Here is a 16,225-nt window from a genome sequence, read left to right as displayed (position 1 = left end):
TATGGGGATGCTGAATAAATACTGGCCTGGGCTCCCAGCAACCAGTTCCAAGGGGCAGACTCTACCCCACCCTCAATCTCAGAAAGAGGGGACACCTTCTGCATCCGTTTTCCAAGAACTCTTGTGGCTGAACCACTTAAACATGAAGGATGGAGGTGGAGGGGGCATACCTACTCACCCCAACACCTGGGAATTCCATTACCTGTGAGCATTTTCCTCTCCTCCTGCCCCACGCTACTGCCCCGGGCCCCTTTACCTTCTGAATTTTAGGCTGCATGCGGGATGGGCAGGGGGGCAGTTGGTTGAGAGCGCTGGTGATCTCAGGGGTTTCCACAGCGGCCAGGGCGTTGCAGATGGCCTTGACGGACTGGACCACCCTGTCAGCCTTCAGTGGGAAGTCCCCCTGTGGGAGGCGGCACAGGGAGGCTGGCAGGCTCTGCTCTCATGCGCTGGGCCTCCAACCCCCTTGTCTTTAAAGGAACGGGTCAGGGAGAGCAAGGGCTCATAACCCTCAGGGCAGCCAGCGGAATCCACAATTTATTTTTGAATATCCAGCATCCGAGAACAATCTCTCCCGCTGAAATAAATGGGCCATGCCCACGCTCCCCGACTACTTCAGCCATTCCTCCTCTCGTTCCCAGCCTCGGTCAGCTACGGTTCACTTATGCTATATAAATGCATATACAATCTCCCCCACGGACCTGCAGTTTTAAGAAAATCGACCCACAGGGAGTAGCAAGGAGGTCAAAGAGACCATACTGAGGCCCCACTTGCCCACCCAGACCTATGTCTCATAACTTCTACCACGGAGTTTCCAGACACATCTCATCTCAGTTGCGCAGACACACCACGCCCATCCCCTCCTCTCCGCACTTGGGCTCCTGCAGTTTTCTCCCTTGGAGCTCCCTCGCCTGTCCGGCCCTGGCTACCTATGTAAATTTAAATCATGGACCAGCTAAAAATCCTGCCTCCTTCACAGAGCTGTCTCTGGCCAGTCCCCCTCTCTACCACACCCCAGAAGCCCTGCATTCATTGATTACTGTCCTGTTCTGTCTCCTAATAGCTTTATGTTACGATTCCATTTTTCTAACAAGAACACAAACTCACCAAAGGCTAAGACAATTCTTGCACTGCTCAGCCCCCACCAGCCACTAGCAAAGGGCCAGACTAGCTCGGTGCAGGTGTTCAGAGAGCTGCCCCTCATCCCTGTGAGTGCTCAAGCAGAGGCTGCCAGCGAAGGGGTTCTGGCAGTGAGGAACTACCGTGTTTCCCCGAAAATAAGACAGGATCTTATATTTATTTTTCCTCAAGAAGACACCCTAAGGCTTATTTTCAGGGGATGTGGTATTTTTTTTAATTACGGTACAACAATCTACATTTATTCAAACATAGTTAAGTCATCTTCTTCTGGAACATCATCATCACTCTCCAAACCCCGAATTCTACCCTGAATGTCTTGCGACTCTATTTCCTTTAGAACCACTGGCCCCAATCTCTAGTGTTGAGCAATAGAGCTCTCACGGGGCAGAGGAGAAGCACTGCTCGTGTTCCTTCCCGCTCCACAATGAAATGCGTGGGTTGTGCAGATGTGCTGCGCAGCCACGCCCGTCACTAGGTCTTATTTTCGGGGTGGGGCTTCTATTGCGCAAATGCTTAGAAATCCTGCTAGGGCTTATTTTATGGGTAGATCTTATTTACGGGGAAACACGGTAACTGAACCAGACACAGTGCTGAATGCCCCAAGAGGGAATAGTCTACAATTACTATTAACTGGATCTATGAGACAGGAGCTGTTTTTGAAGCTGTCAGATTTTCTTTAGCTTCATGACATTTGGGGCAAATATGGATTCTCATGGTTTTGAGGCTCAAGACCCTACATGAGTTCATGTGGGGAGAGCTCTGGCCCCTCCCCACATTTGGAGCCCTCCCCCTCGCCCTGGTTTTCTACCTGTGACACCAGCACGACAGGACCTCTCAAACCAGAGGCCCCTGAGCACGGCTCATAGGACGCACACGCCAACGCACATCAAGGGCAGTAGCTGGGGCGACAACTCTAGGTCCCCCAGCTTTGGGGACATCCTAGAGACGGGGACTAGGGCACGGTTCCTTCTTCTACAGAGGAGCACACACCTGCCACCGCCCGATACCCAGCAGCCTGGGTTTGCCCGTGAGCCGCGCGATGGAGAGAAGTGCTGGGCTCACAGATTCTCAGTGTCTGCCCAGATGCCGCATGGCGCGGGCTGATCCCAGGAGGACTGGGAGGAGCCCCTGGATTTGTACTCACATCAGCCAGCAGGAAGGTGTCCACCTCGTTGTGGTACGTGTCGAACAGAAGACTCAGGGCCTGCCTGGGGAGTCGGGGGCAGGGAAAAATCACAGACGAGGTCACGAAAGACCCAGGGTCCTGGAAGCCCCGTTTTCTCCCTCCCTCTTCTCAGCTCAGGGATCAGACTCTGATTGGCAGGGGTTCCCACTCTTTCCACCTGCCATGGAGACTGAAGGAGGGAGAGTCGTTCTCCTCCCCTATGTCTGGCCCAGAGAGTGACGGCAAAGTACCAGAGGGAAGACAGGAGGCATGCCCTGGGGTACTGATCTTCCCTGACAAGCCTCGTGGCCCCACCCCCTGACACCTGCGAGAATCCCTGAGCCCAGGCAGAAAGGCAGGCAAGCGAGTCCGCCGGCGCCTCTCACCTGCTGATGGTCTGCTTGACTGGCCTCTCTTGGAGATGCACGAGGTAGTTGAGGGTGGAGGGGCTCTGGTCATCATTCGCCTGTGTAAGGAGTGCCCTATTCAGAAACGGGCGGGACCCTTTTCTCTCCTGCCCAACACTCCCACCTAATGTGTCCCATGTCGCCCTCTGCCCATCCCACCTCCCCAGCTCTGTGCGACCATCAACCACCCCCGACACGAACCGTCCTGGCCAGGTCGCTGCGAACAGCCTTCTGCTCCATCAGCTGTAGCCGGATGTCAACGTCGAACTTCCGGCAGTACTGAATGTACTCATGGCTGCCCAGGGCGTGCTTGCTGGCGGGGTGGGGGGAGAAGACCATTAGCACCCTAGGGCCTCGGTGGGAAGGCAGATGCATCCCTGAGGCTCGGGAGGAGAGAAACAGGAAGAAGGTGGAAGTGTGGGGTGGTACCTGTGTGGTACCCCCACCTTGGCTGCTGGAACATGTCATGGTAGAGCTTGGGGACAGGAGGTCTGTCTAAACAAAAGCCACCTAATACACTTAACCCTTGGTCTGTCCAAATATTGACTCTCCAGGTATTTATTACCTGTGTTGTTATCACTCATTCACTCCAGGAGTAGGAACTGTGGGGGAGAGTGGGGGGAACAGAGGGACACCTCAAGGGGCAGTTATTTAAGCCCCATTCTCTTGGCTTTGGACAACCAGAAGGAGACATGCTAGGAGCCAGCCTGCGCTCAGGCTCCAGTGTGGGAGCCCAGTGAGTGACACCTTCTTCCCACGTGACCCCCTAGGGTGCTGGGATCAACCAGAGCAAACCCACCGAGATCCCAGACCTGTCGTCCCCATCGAAATTCCATTTCTATCTTCCTTTTGTGGGTCCTGCCCGATGGTGAATAAGCACACAAACTTCTAGACTTCCAGAAAAACACCCACCTGCATACCATTCCCACTGCTTGAGCGCCCACAGGTGAGCCCCGCCCCCCTAGTTTCAAAGAAGGAGGCCTAGGGAGTCTCTTTGCAATCCAACCTCTTCCTCTCCTCCAAATCACACCTTCACCAGAAAGGAAACCCACGAGAAGGGGCAGAGTGAGAAGCACCTCCAGGCCAGCCCCGCAGGCCTGGACCGGGTCCCAGCAGCTGGGAAACAGAAGCCGGAAAGGGACTTCCTTCCGCGGCAGAGCTGGGGCTCTAGGCCAGAAATGGAGGGGAGAGGAAGGAGCAGAGGGGAGGGGCATGCGCAGAAGCCGGGGGGAGATGCAGGGCCTGAGTTGAGGACTTACGGGGGTTCTCTACACCCCGAGGGGGTGAGGCCTTCCATCTAGGCCCCAACCTGCTAAGAATGAAGTACACCCAAAACCCAGCGGAGGGCCTGGGCTGCGGGGCTGGGCCTGGTGGGAGGGTCTGGAAGGAAGGAAGAGTGTGGCTGCCGTGGGGGAGGTGGCAGGAAACCCAGCCCTCCCCAGGGACAGTCTCAAGGTTCTTATCTGAGAGCAGCCAGCATCCTGGACCAACACCCCCCCTGCAATATCAGCCCCTCCTGCCAATCTGAGGGCTTCCTTGGGAACTCGCAGTTTTCTGGACACCCCCCCCACCCAGGGTCCTTTCCATCCAAGCCCTAGGGCAGTTGTCACCCGCCAGAGGCTTGAGGAGGGGCCAGGAACCTGCACTGTGCATTTCTGTTGGGCGGGAGGGAACCTTCTGGACCTGGAGTCCTGAACACAGGTCCCCTGGGGGCTTGCTTGACCTCCTCCCTGGAAGGCCTTCCTCTGCGTGCATTCAAGTCGGAGTGGGCGACCTTCCCTGCTAGCGGTCGCCCATTGCTCACTGGGTCATTCCCGCATCTAACCCTCGCCGCATCTTGCAGAGGACACTGAGGGGCAGGCTTCACAGCTAGTAAGCAGCAAGCCACGATCCAAACCCACGTAACTGTGAGAGGGGGGGCTCCGCCTTCCCCACTGCGTCCCTTGCTCCCTTCTGAGAGGGCAGGCTGCCTGGCACTCTCCTGGTCCTCTGGGGAAGGAGCGCCCGAGCAAGTACCGCCTGGGGCACGCATGAAAGGTGCCCCTGGGCCCTGCCCCTTTCCCCTTCCTGAGCTTCCAGAGGAGGACACAGAGGCCAGAGTGGGCCCCACCGTATCCCCAAGGTTGGAGAAATCAGCCGAGAAATGACTCGTCAGTCCTGACTGCCTACGCTGTGCTCCGGCGTGGCTCAGTCATCCCTGCGTCCGCTTCCTCCCAGTGCCAGAGGCGGCGGGCAGGAGCCGGCCTGAGGCTCGGGGAGGAAAGCAGATCTCCTCATCTCTGTGCTGCCACTCAGCTGTCCCACCTGAGGGCTGGTGGCCCCGCCCCTGCCTGGCCTCCACCCCAGCCCTCCAGAGAGCCCAGGGAAGGGGAGAGGGGTGGCCTCAGCTGGTCCACATCAGACTCTCCAGGGAGGCTGCTTTGCACAGAGGGCACTGGAAGGAGAGGGGCTGGAGGCAGGCCTTCCAGAGCCAGCAGGGGAACAGGCACGTTGGCAGGAGAAGGGGAGAGACAGCAACTGTCATCTCTCCCCCAGGATCCAGCCCCCACCACGCGCAGTCGAGAGCAGGAGATACAACGCTACACAGTCACGCCGACCCCATCCCTGCCCCCGAATACACACATCTTGCCACAAGCTGGAGTCTGAAAGCACATATGACCCAGCCTCTGCCTAATCCCAGCTCCAAGCTCTTTCCACAGCCGGTCTGGCTCGGGACACCAGCCAACCCCGCTGGAAGACAGGCTCCTGGGGAAAGTGCAACGTGGCTGAGAGTGTGCCCAGAAAGCAGGGATCCTGACCGTGGGGCTGGGGCAGAGCTCGCAGCCCCGAGCCCAGCACCACCCCACCATCCGACCGCCCAGAAGGCGGGCGCTGCCTCCCACCGCCCTGTCCCCACCAGGTCACTCACTTCTGCAGGAACTCCTCCAGCCCACAGGGCTTGAGCACAAAGTCGCCCACGTCTATGGCCCTCAGGTCATCGTGGGTGTAGCACAGGGTCTGGTAGATGAGCAAGTCTACGGTGGAGGAGCCTGCGGGGGGGTGAGGGGGCAACGAGGGTGGGCGCCGGCCAGGCAGGGCACAGCGCCCTCACTCCGTCACCCCGGCGCCAGCACCACCGCCAGCTGGATGAGGCAGGCCGGTAGTCTGGGGTTGGGGAAGGTGACCATGCATAGAACGCTGGCCCGAGAGCCAGTCCCCCAACAGAGCTTTCCCACCGCCCTTCATCTGGGCCACAAGGTGAGGTGGGAGTAGAGACCAAAGGACATCACAGTCCAGAACACGGTCACCCCCACGCCCCCTCAAGGGATGCTCTCCGCCCCCCGAGGAACTTACAGTTGCAGGTAAAAGTGAGCGGCTCTCGAAGGCTGTCACACAACACAGTCACCTTCAGGTTGACCTCATCCCCCAGGTGCTCTGGGCTAGGGGTGACGGCACTCCAGACATACCCGGTGACAGAGTAGTCTTGGATGTCAGAGCCAGACCGAAGGCTGCACGGGAAGAGAGGGAAGAACGCCCTCCCTGTGTCTTCAGAAGACAGTAGCCGCCGGCAGAGGCCTGCTGGGACCCTCGTGCCCTGCGGCTCAAGGCCCCTCTGTCCCCACCCAGCCCAGCCCTCGGGGTCTGCAGGCCAGCAGGACGGGGGGCATTGGGCAAGCAGCCCTGGGAAACCTGCTCCTGACACATCTGCTACGGTTACAGAATGTTTCCCACAGTTGAACAGCGGGGATAGTTTGAAAACGACACAGCTTTCCATGCTAAGTTTAATGGGAAATTTTTATGAATCCGTTTCCTTTCTCTTTTAGTTCCAGATAACACTCTTATCTCCAGCTTGGGTTCATTTGTTCCTAACGGCAACTAAGGGCCAGAGTCTAAAGGGGTCGGGACAATGTCACTGTTCTTCAACCAAGGTCTCATGAATGTTGTTAAATATGTGAAACTTCTAAGGTTTCAAAAAAAAACCTGCAGACACTTGTAGGAAGCATCCCGTAGCTATGGATTGAGACTTATTTGACACAGCGCTTCTTGCCTACTAAGTTCTGAAATGGGTGGCCCTCCTCCCAGCCCCCACAGCCCTCCCAGCGCCCCTGCCCCTTTCTTTTCTTTAACTCTTACATATCCAGCATGTGGCAAAACGCAGCAACCTCCTCATCTCTCTCCTCTGAGACCTCAAACAACTCGTGGCCGTTGGTGACGGCGCGGGGCCGGGAGCCCACCTTGAAGAGAAGAGCAGCCGACTCAGGGCCTTTCCCCGAGTCCCCTCCCCACAGGCACTCCCAGAGCTAGCCTCTTTTATTTATTTATTTTTTTGAGACACAATCTCACTTTGTTGCCCAGGCTAGAGTGAGTGCCGTGGCGTCAGCCTAGCTCACAGCAACCTCAAACTCCTGGGCTCAAGCAATCCTCCTGCCTCAGCCTCCCGAGTAGCTGGGACTACAGGCATGCGCCACCATACCTGGCTGATTTTTTCTATATATATTCGTTGGGCAATTAATTTCTTTCTATTTACAGTAGAGACGGGGTCTCGCTCTTGCTCAGGCTGGTTTCGAACTCCTGACCTCGAGCCATCCGCCCGCCTCGGCCTCCCAGAGTGCTAGGATTACAGGCGTGAGCCACCGCACCCGGCCCAGGGCTAGCCTCTTAAACGCTGGGTGGAAAGACCTTCCATTCACTCAACAGTCAGCAAAAAGGGCACAAGAAAACATGGGGTAGCCAGGAATACTTTTATCTGCTAATCCCAGGAGACCAAGAGCCAAGGTGGAAAAGGAGCTGGAGCCCTGAGCACGGAAGCGTGAGCAGGATGCACAAGAGTGTGGCCGAAGCCCCTCCAAGGGTCTGCTGAGCTCGCTGGTCAGAGAGTGCAGAGCGGCGCCGGCCGGGCCCCTCCCGCACGAGGCCTTGCTGAGGGGTGTTCCCAGAGGGGCCGGGCAGGCAGCTGTGTTTCCCAGCCCCGCTGCTGCAGCTAGGGCAGGCGGGCTGCCCAGATGGTCCCCAGGGAAGGCTGGCTCTGGGCAAAAGCCTCAACATCCACAATAAGCCCCAGGGACTTACAAGCAGAGAGAGACCAAGAGCCCTTAGATGGAGGAGTGACCCAGACACATGTGCCTTCTCGGTACTCGCTATTTGAGGAAGAAAGCGTCAAAGCAGTGGCCTGGGCAGGAAAGAACCTGATAGAAGGCTTGGCTGCTCCTGGCTCCCAGGTCTGCCTGTTGTGAATAGCTGAAATGTCGGGGAGCTGGCCTCGGCCCCACTTCCTTTCCTGGAACATGCATGTGGCATGGAATTCTCAGACCAGGTCCCAAGCTGTCTCCCACCCAGATCTGCCTCCGGTCACCCAGGAGGGGTCTAAAGAAGCCCTGCACAGGGCCTGCAGCCCGGTCCTGGGGAGGAGGAAGTAAGGGGGAGGGTGAGCTGGTGCATGACAGGTTTCTGCCTGACAGGCAGCTGGGGAGGCCACATGGGGCCAGAGCTTCTGCTCAGACGGAGTCCCAGCCTGCATCCAGTCCCAACAGCTGCTTCCGGGGGAGCCTGCAGCCCCGGCCTGTGCACACGGGCTCTGGCCTGAGCCGCGCGCTTGCAACACCTCGTGTCTCTCCTCCTACCCGCTGGCTACTCCCGTGGCGTCCCTGCCCCTGCGGACCGGCAGCAGCAGGAACCGAGCTTTCCACTTGAACATCCCCAGGGTCTCCTCTGGGTGACCCTCTCTCCTTAGCCTCGCTCCCCTGGGAGTGCAGGGCGGTGGGGGGCGGGGCGCACAGGGGAGGGAGGGCAGCAGTGGGGGCAGTTGGCATGTGAGGCCCTGGCTCTGCCAAGTTCGTGCCTGTGTCCCAGTCAAAACAATAGTACCACTGTCAGCGATTAACGAGAGAGAGAGAGAGAGAGAGAGAGAGAGGTGGTGGGGGAGAGAGAAAGTGAGACAGAGACAGATGGGGGAGAAGGCAAGAGAGTGAGAGAGGGAGAAGGAGAGAACAGAGTGGCTACTGAAGGCCTTTTTCGTGCCCTTTTAGTACCACTCACTGGCACCGCAAGAAAACAAAAGCCACTTACGTTTGCCCGGCTGGCAGGCCCTGGTGGCATGGCCCGATGCTGGCTGGGGGAGTCTGTGGGGCAGAGGCTGGCAGCGGGGGGACCGGGCTGGCATCTGGAGCCAGCCGTTTCCAGAACTAGCTCCACAGGCCTGGGAGAAGGAGGGTCCCTCCGCCCGGCAGCCCGATGAAGGCGGGGCGGGGGGACAGGCCGAGGGCCCGAGGGGCCCCGGCTCCCGGCAGGCTGTGTCCCTGCACCAAGCCGAGGAGGGGCGGACCCAGGCCGCATTTCCCCACTAAGGGCGAACAGGCAAGAGCCTTTCGCTTTGCGCTCCCGTCACTTCTTCAAGGAGACGCTGCACTGAGCTCCCTTCTCAGAACTCCGATGGCACTGGGGGGATGGGGGCGGGGGAGGGGCAGGAGAGAGAGGGAGCGGGAGGGCAGAGGTGACCACCTACCAGGGTGCCCTGACTCAGTGAGCAGGCCCAGCTCTGTGCAAGCTGGGAGCCGGGAACAGGAATCTCCCAGGCCCTATAAATAGCGGGACCGGCCCCACCTCTCCCAGCAGAGCCTTTAAAAAGCCCTGAGCTCTAGGGACGTGGCTTGCTCAGGAGCCGACTCTGCTTCTGGGGCACTCTCTTAGCAGAGGCAGAGGAAGGAAGGACTGTGCAGCTCTTCAGAGTTGGGAAGGAGCCCAAAGGCTGGACACAGGCTGGGAAAGCCCCGGAGCCCCTAAACAATAGGTGCGGAGGAAACAGGGATGGACCGAGCGGGATGCTGAGCTGCTACAGACGTCGCCGGCCGTGGGCTGCGCCCTGGCTCCCTGCAGCCCGGTGTCCAGGGGCCAAGGGGGAAACACAAAGTGGCCTCCAGGTCCCGCCCATGGGGATGCCGCTGATGCTCCTCCGAACCAGAAAAAAGACCAAAGCTGCCCTGGAACCACCTGGGGCTCCAGTGAGGATGCTGTGCTATTTCACACGCTGCACTGATAAAAGGAAAATTATCGCCGTATCGCACATCTTTTCTAAATACTTTCATTGTGGCCAGGCGCGGTGGCTCACGCCTGTAATCCTAGCACTCTGGGAGGCCGAGGCGGGCGGATCGCTGGAGGTCAGGAGTTCGAAACCAGCCTGAGCAAGAGCGAGACCCCCGTTTCTACTAAAAATAGAAGGAAATTAATCGGTCAACTAAAAAATATATAGAAAAAATTAGCCGGGCATGGTGGCGCATGCCTGTAGTCCCAGCTACTCAGGGGGCTGAGGCAGGAGAATGGCTTGAGCCCAGGAGTTTGAGGTTGCTGTGAGCTAGGCTGACGCCACGGCACTCTAGCCCATGCGACAGAGTGAGACTCTGTCAAAAAAAAAAACAGAGGGAGAGGGAAAGAGACAGGGAGAGGGCGAGAGAAAGAGAGACAAGGCTTTGGAAGGAGAGCGGCCAGGGTCGAACGCTCGCTCTGCCACTTCTTGCTGTGCGGCTTTGGACTATCAGGAAGGGTTGTTGTGGAGATCTGGACCAGGCTCCGGTATTCAGGGAGCGCTAAGCGAGTGGCTAATGTCGTGAAAGATCTTCACCGCTACGCAGCACTCTTGGCAGAGCAGGGCCTCAGAAAGCGGAAGCAACTTGCTCGAGTCCACAGGCCCTTTCAGCCACAGAGTCAATAATGAATCCCCTAACTCCCGATTCAGCCCTTTCATCAGGAAGCGGGCACACGCTAGGAACCAGGATCCCCAAATGCCTGCCCGCAGAGGGGCCGTTTTGGCCAAAATACATGGAAGAGAGAGAAAGGGAGCCGTACCTCTACGGGCATCCCCCCAACCCAGCCTCCAATGGGTCAACCAGGGCCCGGTCATGATGGCAGAAGTAGAGAAGAGGAGCGGACTGAAGGGGTGGGGACTTGGCAGATTTGGATTGAGAACAGCAAAGAAGAAAAGGGACTAGGGCCGGGCGCGGTGGCTCACGCCTGTAATCCTAGCTCTCTGGGAGGCCAAGGTGGGCGGATTGCTAGATGTCAGGAGTTCGAAACCAGCCTGAGCAAGAGCAAGACCCCGTCTCTACTATAAAATAGAAAGAAATTAATTGGCCAACTAATATATATAGAAAAAATTAGCCGGGCAGGGTGGTGCATGCCTGTAGTCACAGCTACTCAGGAGGCTGAGGCAGGAGGATTGCTTGAGCCCAGGAGTTTGAGGCTGCTGTGAGCTAGGCTGACGCCACGGCACTCACTCTAGCCTGGGCAACAGAGTGAGACTCTGTCTCAAAAAAAAAAAAGAAAAGGGACTAGTCCTTGTTTGTGAGTGAGGAAGGAAGGAAGGAAGGAAGGAAGGAAGGAAGGAAGGAAGAAAGGAAGGAAGGAAGGAAGGAAGGGAGGGAGGGAGGGAGGGAGGGACGGAGGGACGGAGGGAAAGGAAACAACAAGGCCCTCACCGGAGCCGCGGAAATCCGGTGGTTCTTGCCAGGTGTCGCATTCTTCCGGTTGGCATAGCGGGAGGCGTAAGTGCGGGGGGGCACCTGCGGGGGCATGGTCTTGCTCCGGGCCACAGGCTTTCCAGAGGTGTCCTTGCCGAAGTCCAAGGGCCCTCGGCCCTCCTTCCAGCTCCTGGTGGCGTCCCGCACCATCTCTGCGTCGTAGGTTGACTTCAAGTTGAGCCTCGTGATGGCGTCATTGATGCCCTCGTAGTCCACAGACCCCAGCAGGCGCCCCTGACCCCCACCTCCCGGCAACTCCTCCTCTTCCAGGATCCCGTGCCCGAGCAGTTTGTCTGGCGGCGATCCGCCCAGAGGAAAAGTGTTGATGTCTTCGGGCTGGGAGATCTTAGAGGATGAGGGGGACCCCTTTCTGGGAGGCAGGGGAGGAGTGTCCCAGATAGAGACGCGGGGAGGCAGAGGAGGTGGGGACAGTTTCTTGCGAGAGTCACCTGTGTCCCCGGGTCCTGGGGACAAGGAGGGTCCCCCATCTGAACCATCGAAAATGTAGAGATAATCTCCAGGCAGGGAGCCTTTGGGCCAGGGATCTGGGCCAGGCTGGGGGCCCCGGGAGGTAGAGTGGTCAGGCGGCCCTTCCTGTGGGGAGAGCGAGTTGTAGTTGAGGGTAGGATCGGAGCCAGAGAGACCGCGTAAGAGCTTGAGGTCGGCCCGCCTTCCTGTGGGCTTGCTGTAGAAGTCCAAGGCAGGCTCGTCCCAGCTGATGAGAGAGGGGCCCGTGCTCTGCTTGGCTCTGCTCTCCTCCTTGTCGTGGCGGAGCCGGGACAGAGCGTCATACTCCATCTGCAGGGCTTCGGCCATGGCCAGCTCTTTGCGGCTGATGCCCACCGACTCCAGGGACTTCCAGTGCTCCCCATTGCCCTGAGTCGAAGACATGGTGAAGACGGGGGACAGAGGAGCCGAGGAAGTCTTCTACTTCCTGCCAACGTCAGGTCCGGGGGGCTGTGGCATGGTGTCTGGGCACCTGCGAGGGAGAGGTAGAAATATCAGTCGTTCGGCCACAAAGAGGGATTCACACTCTGATTTAGGTAACATGATCGGAGCCAGTGCCTGTTTCTTTATTAGCACTTACAACAGATGGAAGGCAAAAGAGACACCAAGATCACTTTACCCATCCATCTAATACAGGTGTCCTCTGGCCGGGCACGGTGGCTCACACCTGTAATCCTAGCACTCTGGGAGGCCGAGGCGGGCGGATCGCTCGAGGTCAGGAGTTCGAAACCAACCTGAGCGAGACCCTCGTCTCTACTATAAATAGAAAGAAATTAATTGGCCAACTAAAAATATATGGAAAAATTAGCCGGGCATGGTGGCACGTGCCTGTAGTCCCAGCTACTTGGGAGGCTGAGGCAGGAGGATCACTTGAGCCCAGGAGTTTGAGGTTGCTGTGAGCGAGGCTGACGCCACAGTACTCTAGCCCCGCCAACAAAGTAAGACTCTGTCTCAAAAAAAAAAAAAAAAAAAAAAAAAACAGCTATGCTGAGTACAAGACACCAGAGACAAAAGAGTATGAGTCTGTATGATTCCACTTACATAAAATTCTGGAAAATGCAAACTGATCCACAGTGACATGGAGAAGGAGTAGAAAGAGGGGTGGATTACAAAGGGGCATAAGGGAACTTTTGGGATGATGAGTACGGTCATCATCTTGACTGTGGTAATGACTTCGCTGGTCCACTCCCATGTCAAAACTTATCAAATTGTACACTTTAAATATGTATTAGTTTATCGTATGTCAACTATGCCCCAATAAAACTGTCAATGAAGAGTACAGTGGAGCCCTGTTAAACACGCCGTATGATTACTCAGCTTACACTGGGAACCTCCCAAAATACACCATATGTGCAATGAAACAAAGCTTAGCCACAGGTGAGACCCGGATGCCTGATGGATTACAGGTGTGCCAAAATGCTGATGTTTTTTCCCCCCAGAGCTCAGAAAGCCCGACAGGACCCCCAGGGCTGCTGCCTCTGGCTACCAGCAGCCCCTCCTAGCATTGGTACCCCTTTTTCTAGAAGGCTGACATGAAAACGTGAGAAGCACAGAACCAATGGTTGCAACAGCAAGGGCAGCCTGGCCCCGCGGTTCTCAGCTCTGGGGACGTCTCAAAAGTGCAGATGCCCAGAGGCTCTCAAGAGATTCTGATTTCACTGGTCTGCGGTAGGACAATGGGATTTTCAAAACGGCCCCAGGAGATTGTCGCCTATGTCCCAAGCTGAGAACCACGGATATGTGGGTTTGTGATTAGGCTGGGTGAGGCTAAGTGTGAAGTAGTCACTTCTGATGTTTGGCACCAACAGCCAAGACGCTCACAATTTCATAAAATTATCAAAAATTGTTTATCCCACTGTATTGCTTCACCCAACAGGTAACGAACGTAGGAAACGTTATTCCTTGCGATTAAAAAGTTGAAAACATCAATAGGAAAATGGTTCAGATAGATTCTTGAGTGGCAAGTGTCTTTAGATTCTAAGTAAATTAGGACACACTCTGGGAGGCCGAGGCCGGCAGATTGGTCGAGGTCAGGAGTTCAAAACCAGCCTGAGCAAGAGCGAGACCCCGTCTCTACTAAACATACAAAGAAATTAATTGGCCAACTAATATATATAAAAAAAATTAGCCGGGCATGGTGGCACATGCCTGTAGTCCCAGCTACTCGGGAGGCTGAGGCAGGAGGATCGCTTGAGCCCAGGAGTTTGAGGTTGCTGTGAGCTAGGCTGACGCCATGGCACAACAAAGGCAACATGGCACTTTGTTGCCTGGGCAACAAAGCGAGACTCTATCTCGAAAAATTAATAAAAATAAAAACAGTTGAAAACATCAATAGGAAAATGGTTCAGATAGATTCTTGAGTGGCAAGTGTCTATAGATTCTAAATAAATTAGGACAAAGATATCCCTTAGCCTGGGGTGCCCTCCCAGGCCCGGGTGCAGCTGAAGGGCCATGGCTGGCCACGGCTGACAACCATCGTTCTCAGGAAGTAAGTCCCCAAAGAGGGAATAGCCCAAGCCCAGCCTCGGGGTAGCCGAAGCAGCTGTTTGCTCATTTCTCTGCCTGTTGACTTTCTCTGCCTTTCCACAGCTCCCTGTGGATGACTTTTTATCTGCAGAGGCATGAGGGAGTCTTGCTATCTGAAACGCAAAGGAGCAGCATGAGCAGACGGGCATACCCAGAGCCTGGCTTCCTGGAGCTGGGCAATCGGCCCCGGAAAAGGAGTCCCAGTGCCTTACAGGTAGGAGACGCTCGATCAGTGCTCAGAGTGGGACTGAGCTTAAGCCTTGCATCCAAGGAATGAGTGTGTATTTTCAGCCCTGAGCTGGGACAAGCAGCATATTAAGATTTGCCTTAGCCAGGCACCATCGTGAGGAGGAAAACCGAGGCCATCGGAAAAACTGTCTCTCAACTTCCTGCCTCCCTTCCAACTCTAGCTTATCCACGCCTGCATCAGCATCACTTTCCTCATTCTGGTCTCAGGGGAAGGCAGGTTCCGCCCCCTGCTGAGACACAACCCTCTCGCTCCATCCACTTGATCTTCTCCGGGACAGAGCTGCGTGGATTTCCCTTCCCTCTCCTGTACCCTCAGCCTCTTCTCCTCAATGTGGCTTCTCTGCCCAACACATAAACACACCTCTTCCACCCTTAAAAAGAAAAGAAAAAACCCTAAACACCTGCCCTTGACTTTTTTCCTTTCGAGACAGAGTCTTGCTCTGTATCGCCCGTGCTAGAGTGGCCTGGCGTCAGTCTAGCTCACAGCAACTTCAAACTCCTGGGCTCAAGCGATCCTCCTGCCTCAGCCTCCCGAAGTAGCTGGGACTACAGGCATGTGCACCACCATGCCTGGCTATTTTTTCTATTTTTAGTAGAGACGGGGGTCTCGCTCTTGCTCAGGCTGGTCTTGAACTCCTGACCTCAAGCGATCCTCCTGCCTTGGCCTCCCAGAGTGCTAGGGTTACAGGCGTGAGCCACCGCGCCCGGCCGCCCTTGACTTTTTGTCCTCTCTGTTCTTCCTTCCCTTCTCAGCCAAGCTTCCCGAGACAGCAGACGACAGCCGATATATCAAGTGTCTCCCTTCCCACTTTCTCTTTAACTCACTGTCATCTGGCGTCCATCCCCAACACCCCACTAAATCGGCTCCTGCAGCGACACCCAGGCTGCCCGGCCCAGCAGGCATTTCTCTCTGCCTGCCACCGCATCTGACCCTGCAGCCGTTCCCTTCCTCCTTCAGCCCTCTCCCCTCTGGCTTTCATGATGCTATTTCCCCTTGTTCTTTCTCCACCTCCTTCTTTGTCTCCCTTTTCCTTTGACCACCCTGACATGTTGCTCTTGGCTCAGGATTCCATCCTCAGCCCACTGTGAATTCTCTGCCCTTTCTGCTTGGGAAACCCCATCTATTCTTGTTTCCTACTCATACTACTCACACGTGGATGATCCCAAATGCGGCTCTCTCCTGCAAGTTCATACACCCACGCATGCCTCAAAATCCAAATGTCCGAAGTGGAATAATCGTCTTCTCTCCTCCCTACAACCTGCTCCTTGCTTCTGGTTCCCCAGGCAGTCATTGGCACCGCCCAGCGGCCCCAGCCAGAAACCTTACAGCCTCCCTACACACCTGCCTCTTCCCTTTCTCCCCATATCCAATTGCCCAGGCCTGCCAACTTTTCCTTGCAAGACTTCCCTAAGCTGGTTCTTCTTCCTACCCTAACTGTGGCTGCCCTAATTCACGCCTTTATCTTCTCTCACTTGGCTATTACAATGGCCTTCTAACAGTTCCTCCTCCTCCTAAGCTTTCCCTTTTCAAGACTTTCTCTTGTTTTTCTTTTCCTTTTCTTTTTTTTGAGACAGAGTCTCGCTTTGTTGCCCAGGCTAGAGTGAGTGCCGTGGCGTCAGCCTAGCTCACAGCAACCTCACACCCCTGGGCTCAAGTGATCCTCCTGCCTCAGCCTCCCGAGTAGCTGGGACTATAGACATGCGCCAGCATGCCCGGCTAATTTTTTCTATATATATTAGTT

The 16,225-nt window shown here is 56.3% G+C and overlaps 1 protein-coding gene across 2 annotated transcripts in view; it reads right to left on the bottom strand.

Annotated features, from left to right (window-relative positions):
* PIK3C2B (phosphatidylinositol-4-phosphate 3-kinase catalytic subunit type 2 beta) overlaps positions 1-16,225 on the bottom strand; it is a 70,273-nt gene that overhangs the window by 33,473 nt on the left and 20,575 nt on the right. For both annotated transcript variants that reach the window (XM_075996927.1, XM_075996926.1), the window contains exons 2-9: positions 11,160-12,180; positions 6,826-6,926; positions 6,046-6,200; positions 5,621-5,741; positions 2,914-3,025; positions 2,692-2,771; positions 2,285-2,348; positions 257-403 (exon numbers count right to left, since the gene is read on the bottom strand). In XM_075996927.1, the coding sequence (XP_075853042.1) occupies positions 257-403; positions 2,285-2,348; positions 2,692-2,771; positions 2,914-3,025; positions 5,621-5,741; positions 6,046-6,200; positions 6,826-6,926; positions 11,160-12,092 (1,713 nt within the window). In that variant the 5' untranslated portion in view covers positions 12,093-12,180. The remainder of the gene's footprint in view (positions 1-256; positions 404-2,284; positions 2,349-2,691; positions 2,772-2,913; positions 3,026-5,620; positions 5,742-6,045; positions 6,201-6,825; positions 6,927-11,159; positions 12,181-16,225) is intronic.

The sequence above is a fragment of the Microcebus murinus genome, chromosome 23, assembly GCF_040939455.1.
Source record: "Microcebus murinus isolate Inina chromosome 23, M.murinus_Inina_mat1.0, whole genome shotgun sequence".
NCBI lineage: Eukaryota > Metazoa > Chordata > Mammalia > Primates > Cheirogaleidae > Microcebus > Microcebus murinus.
Note: the sequence above shows the minus strand (reverse complement) of the source record. Positions and strands in the feature narration are given on the sequence as shown.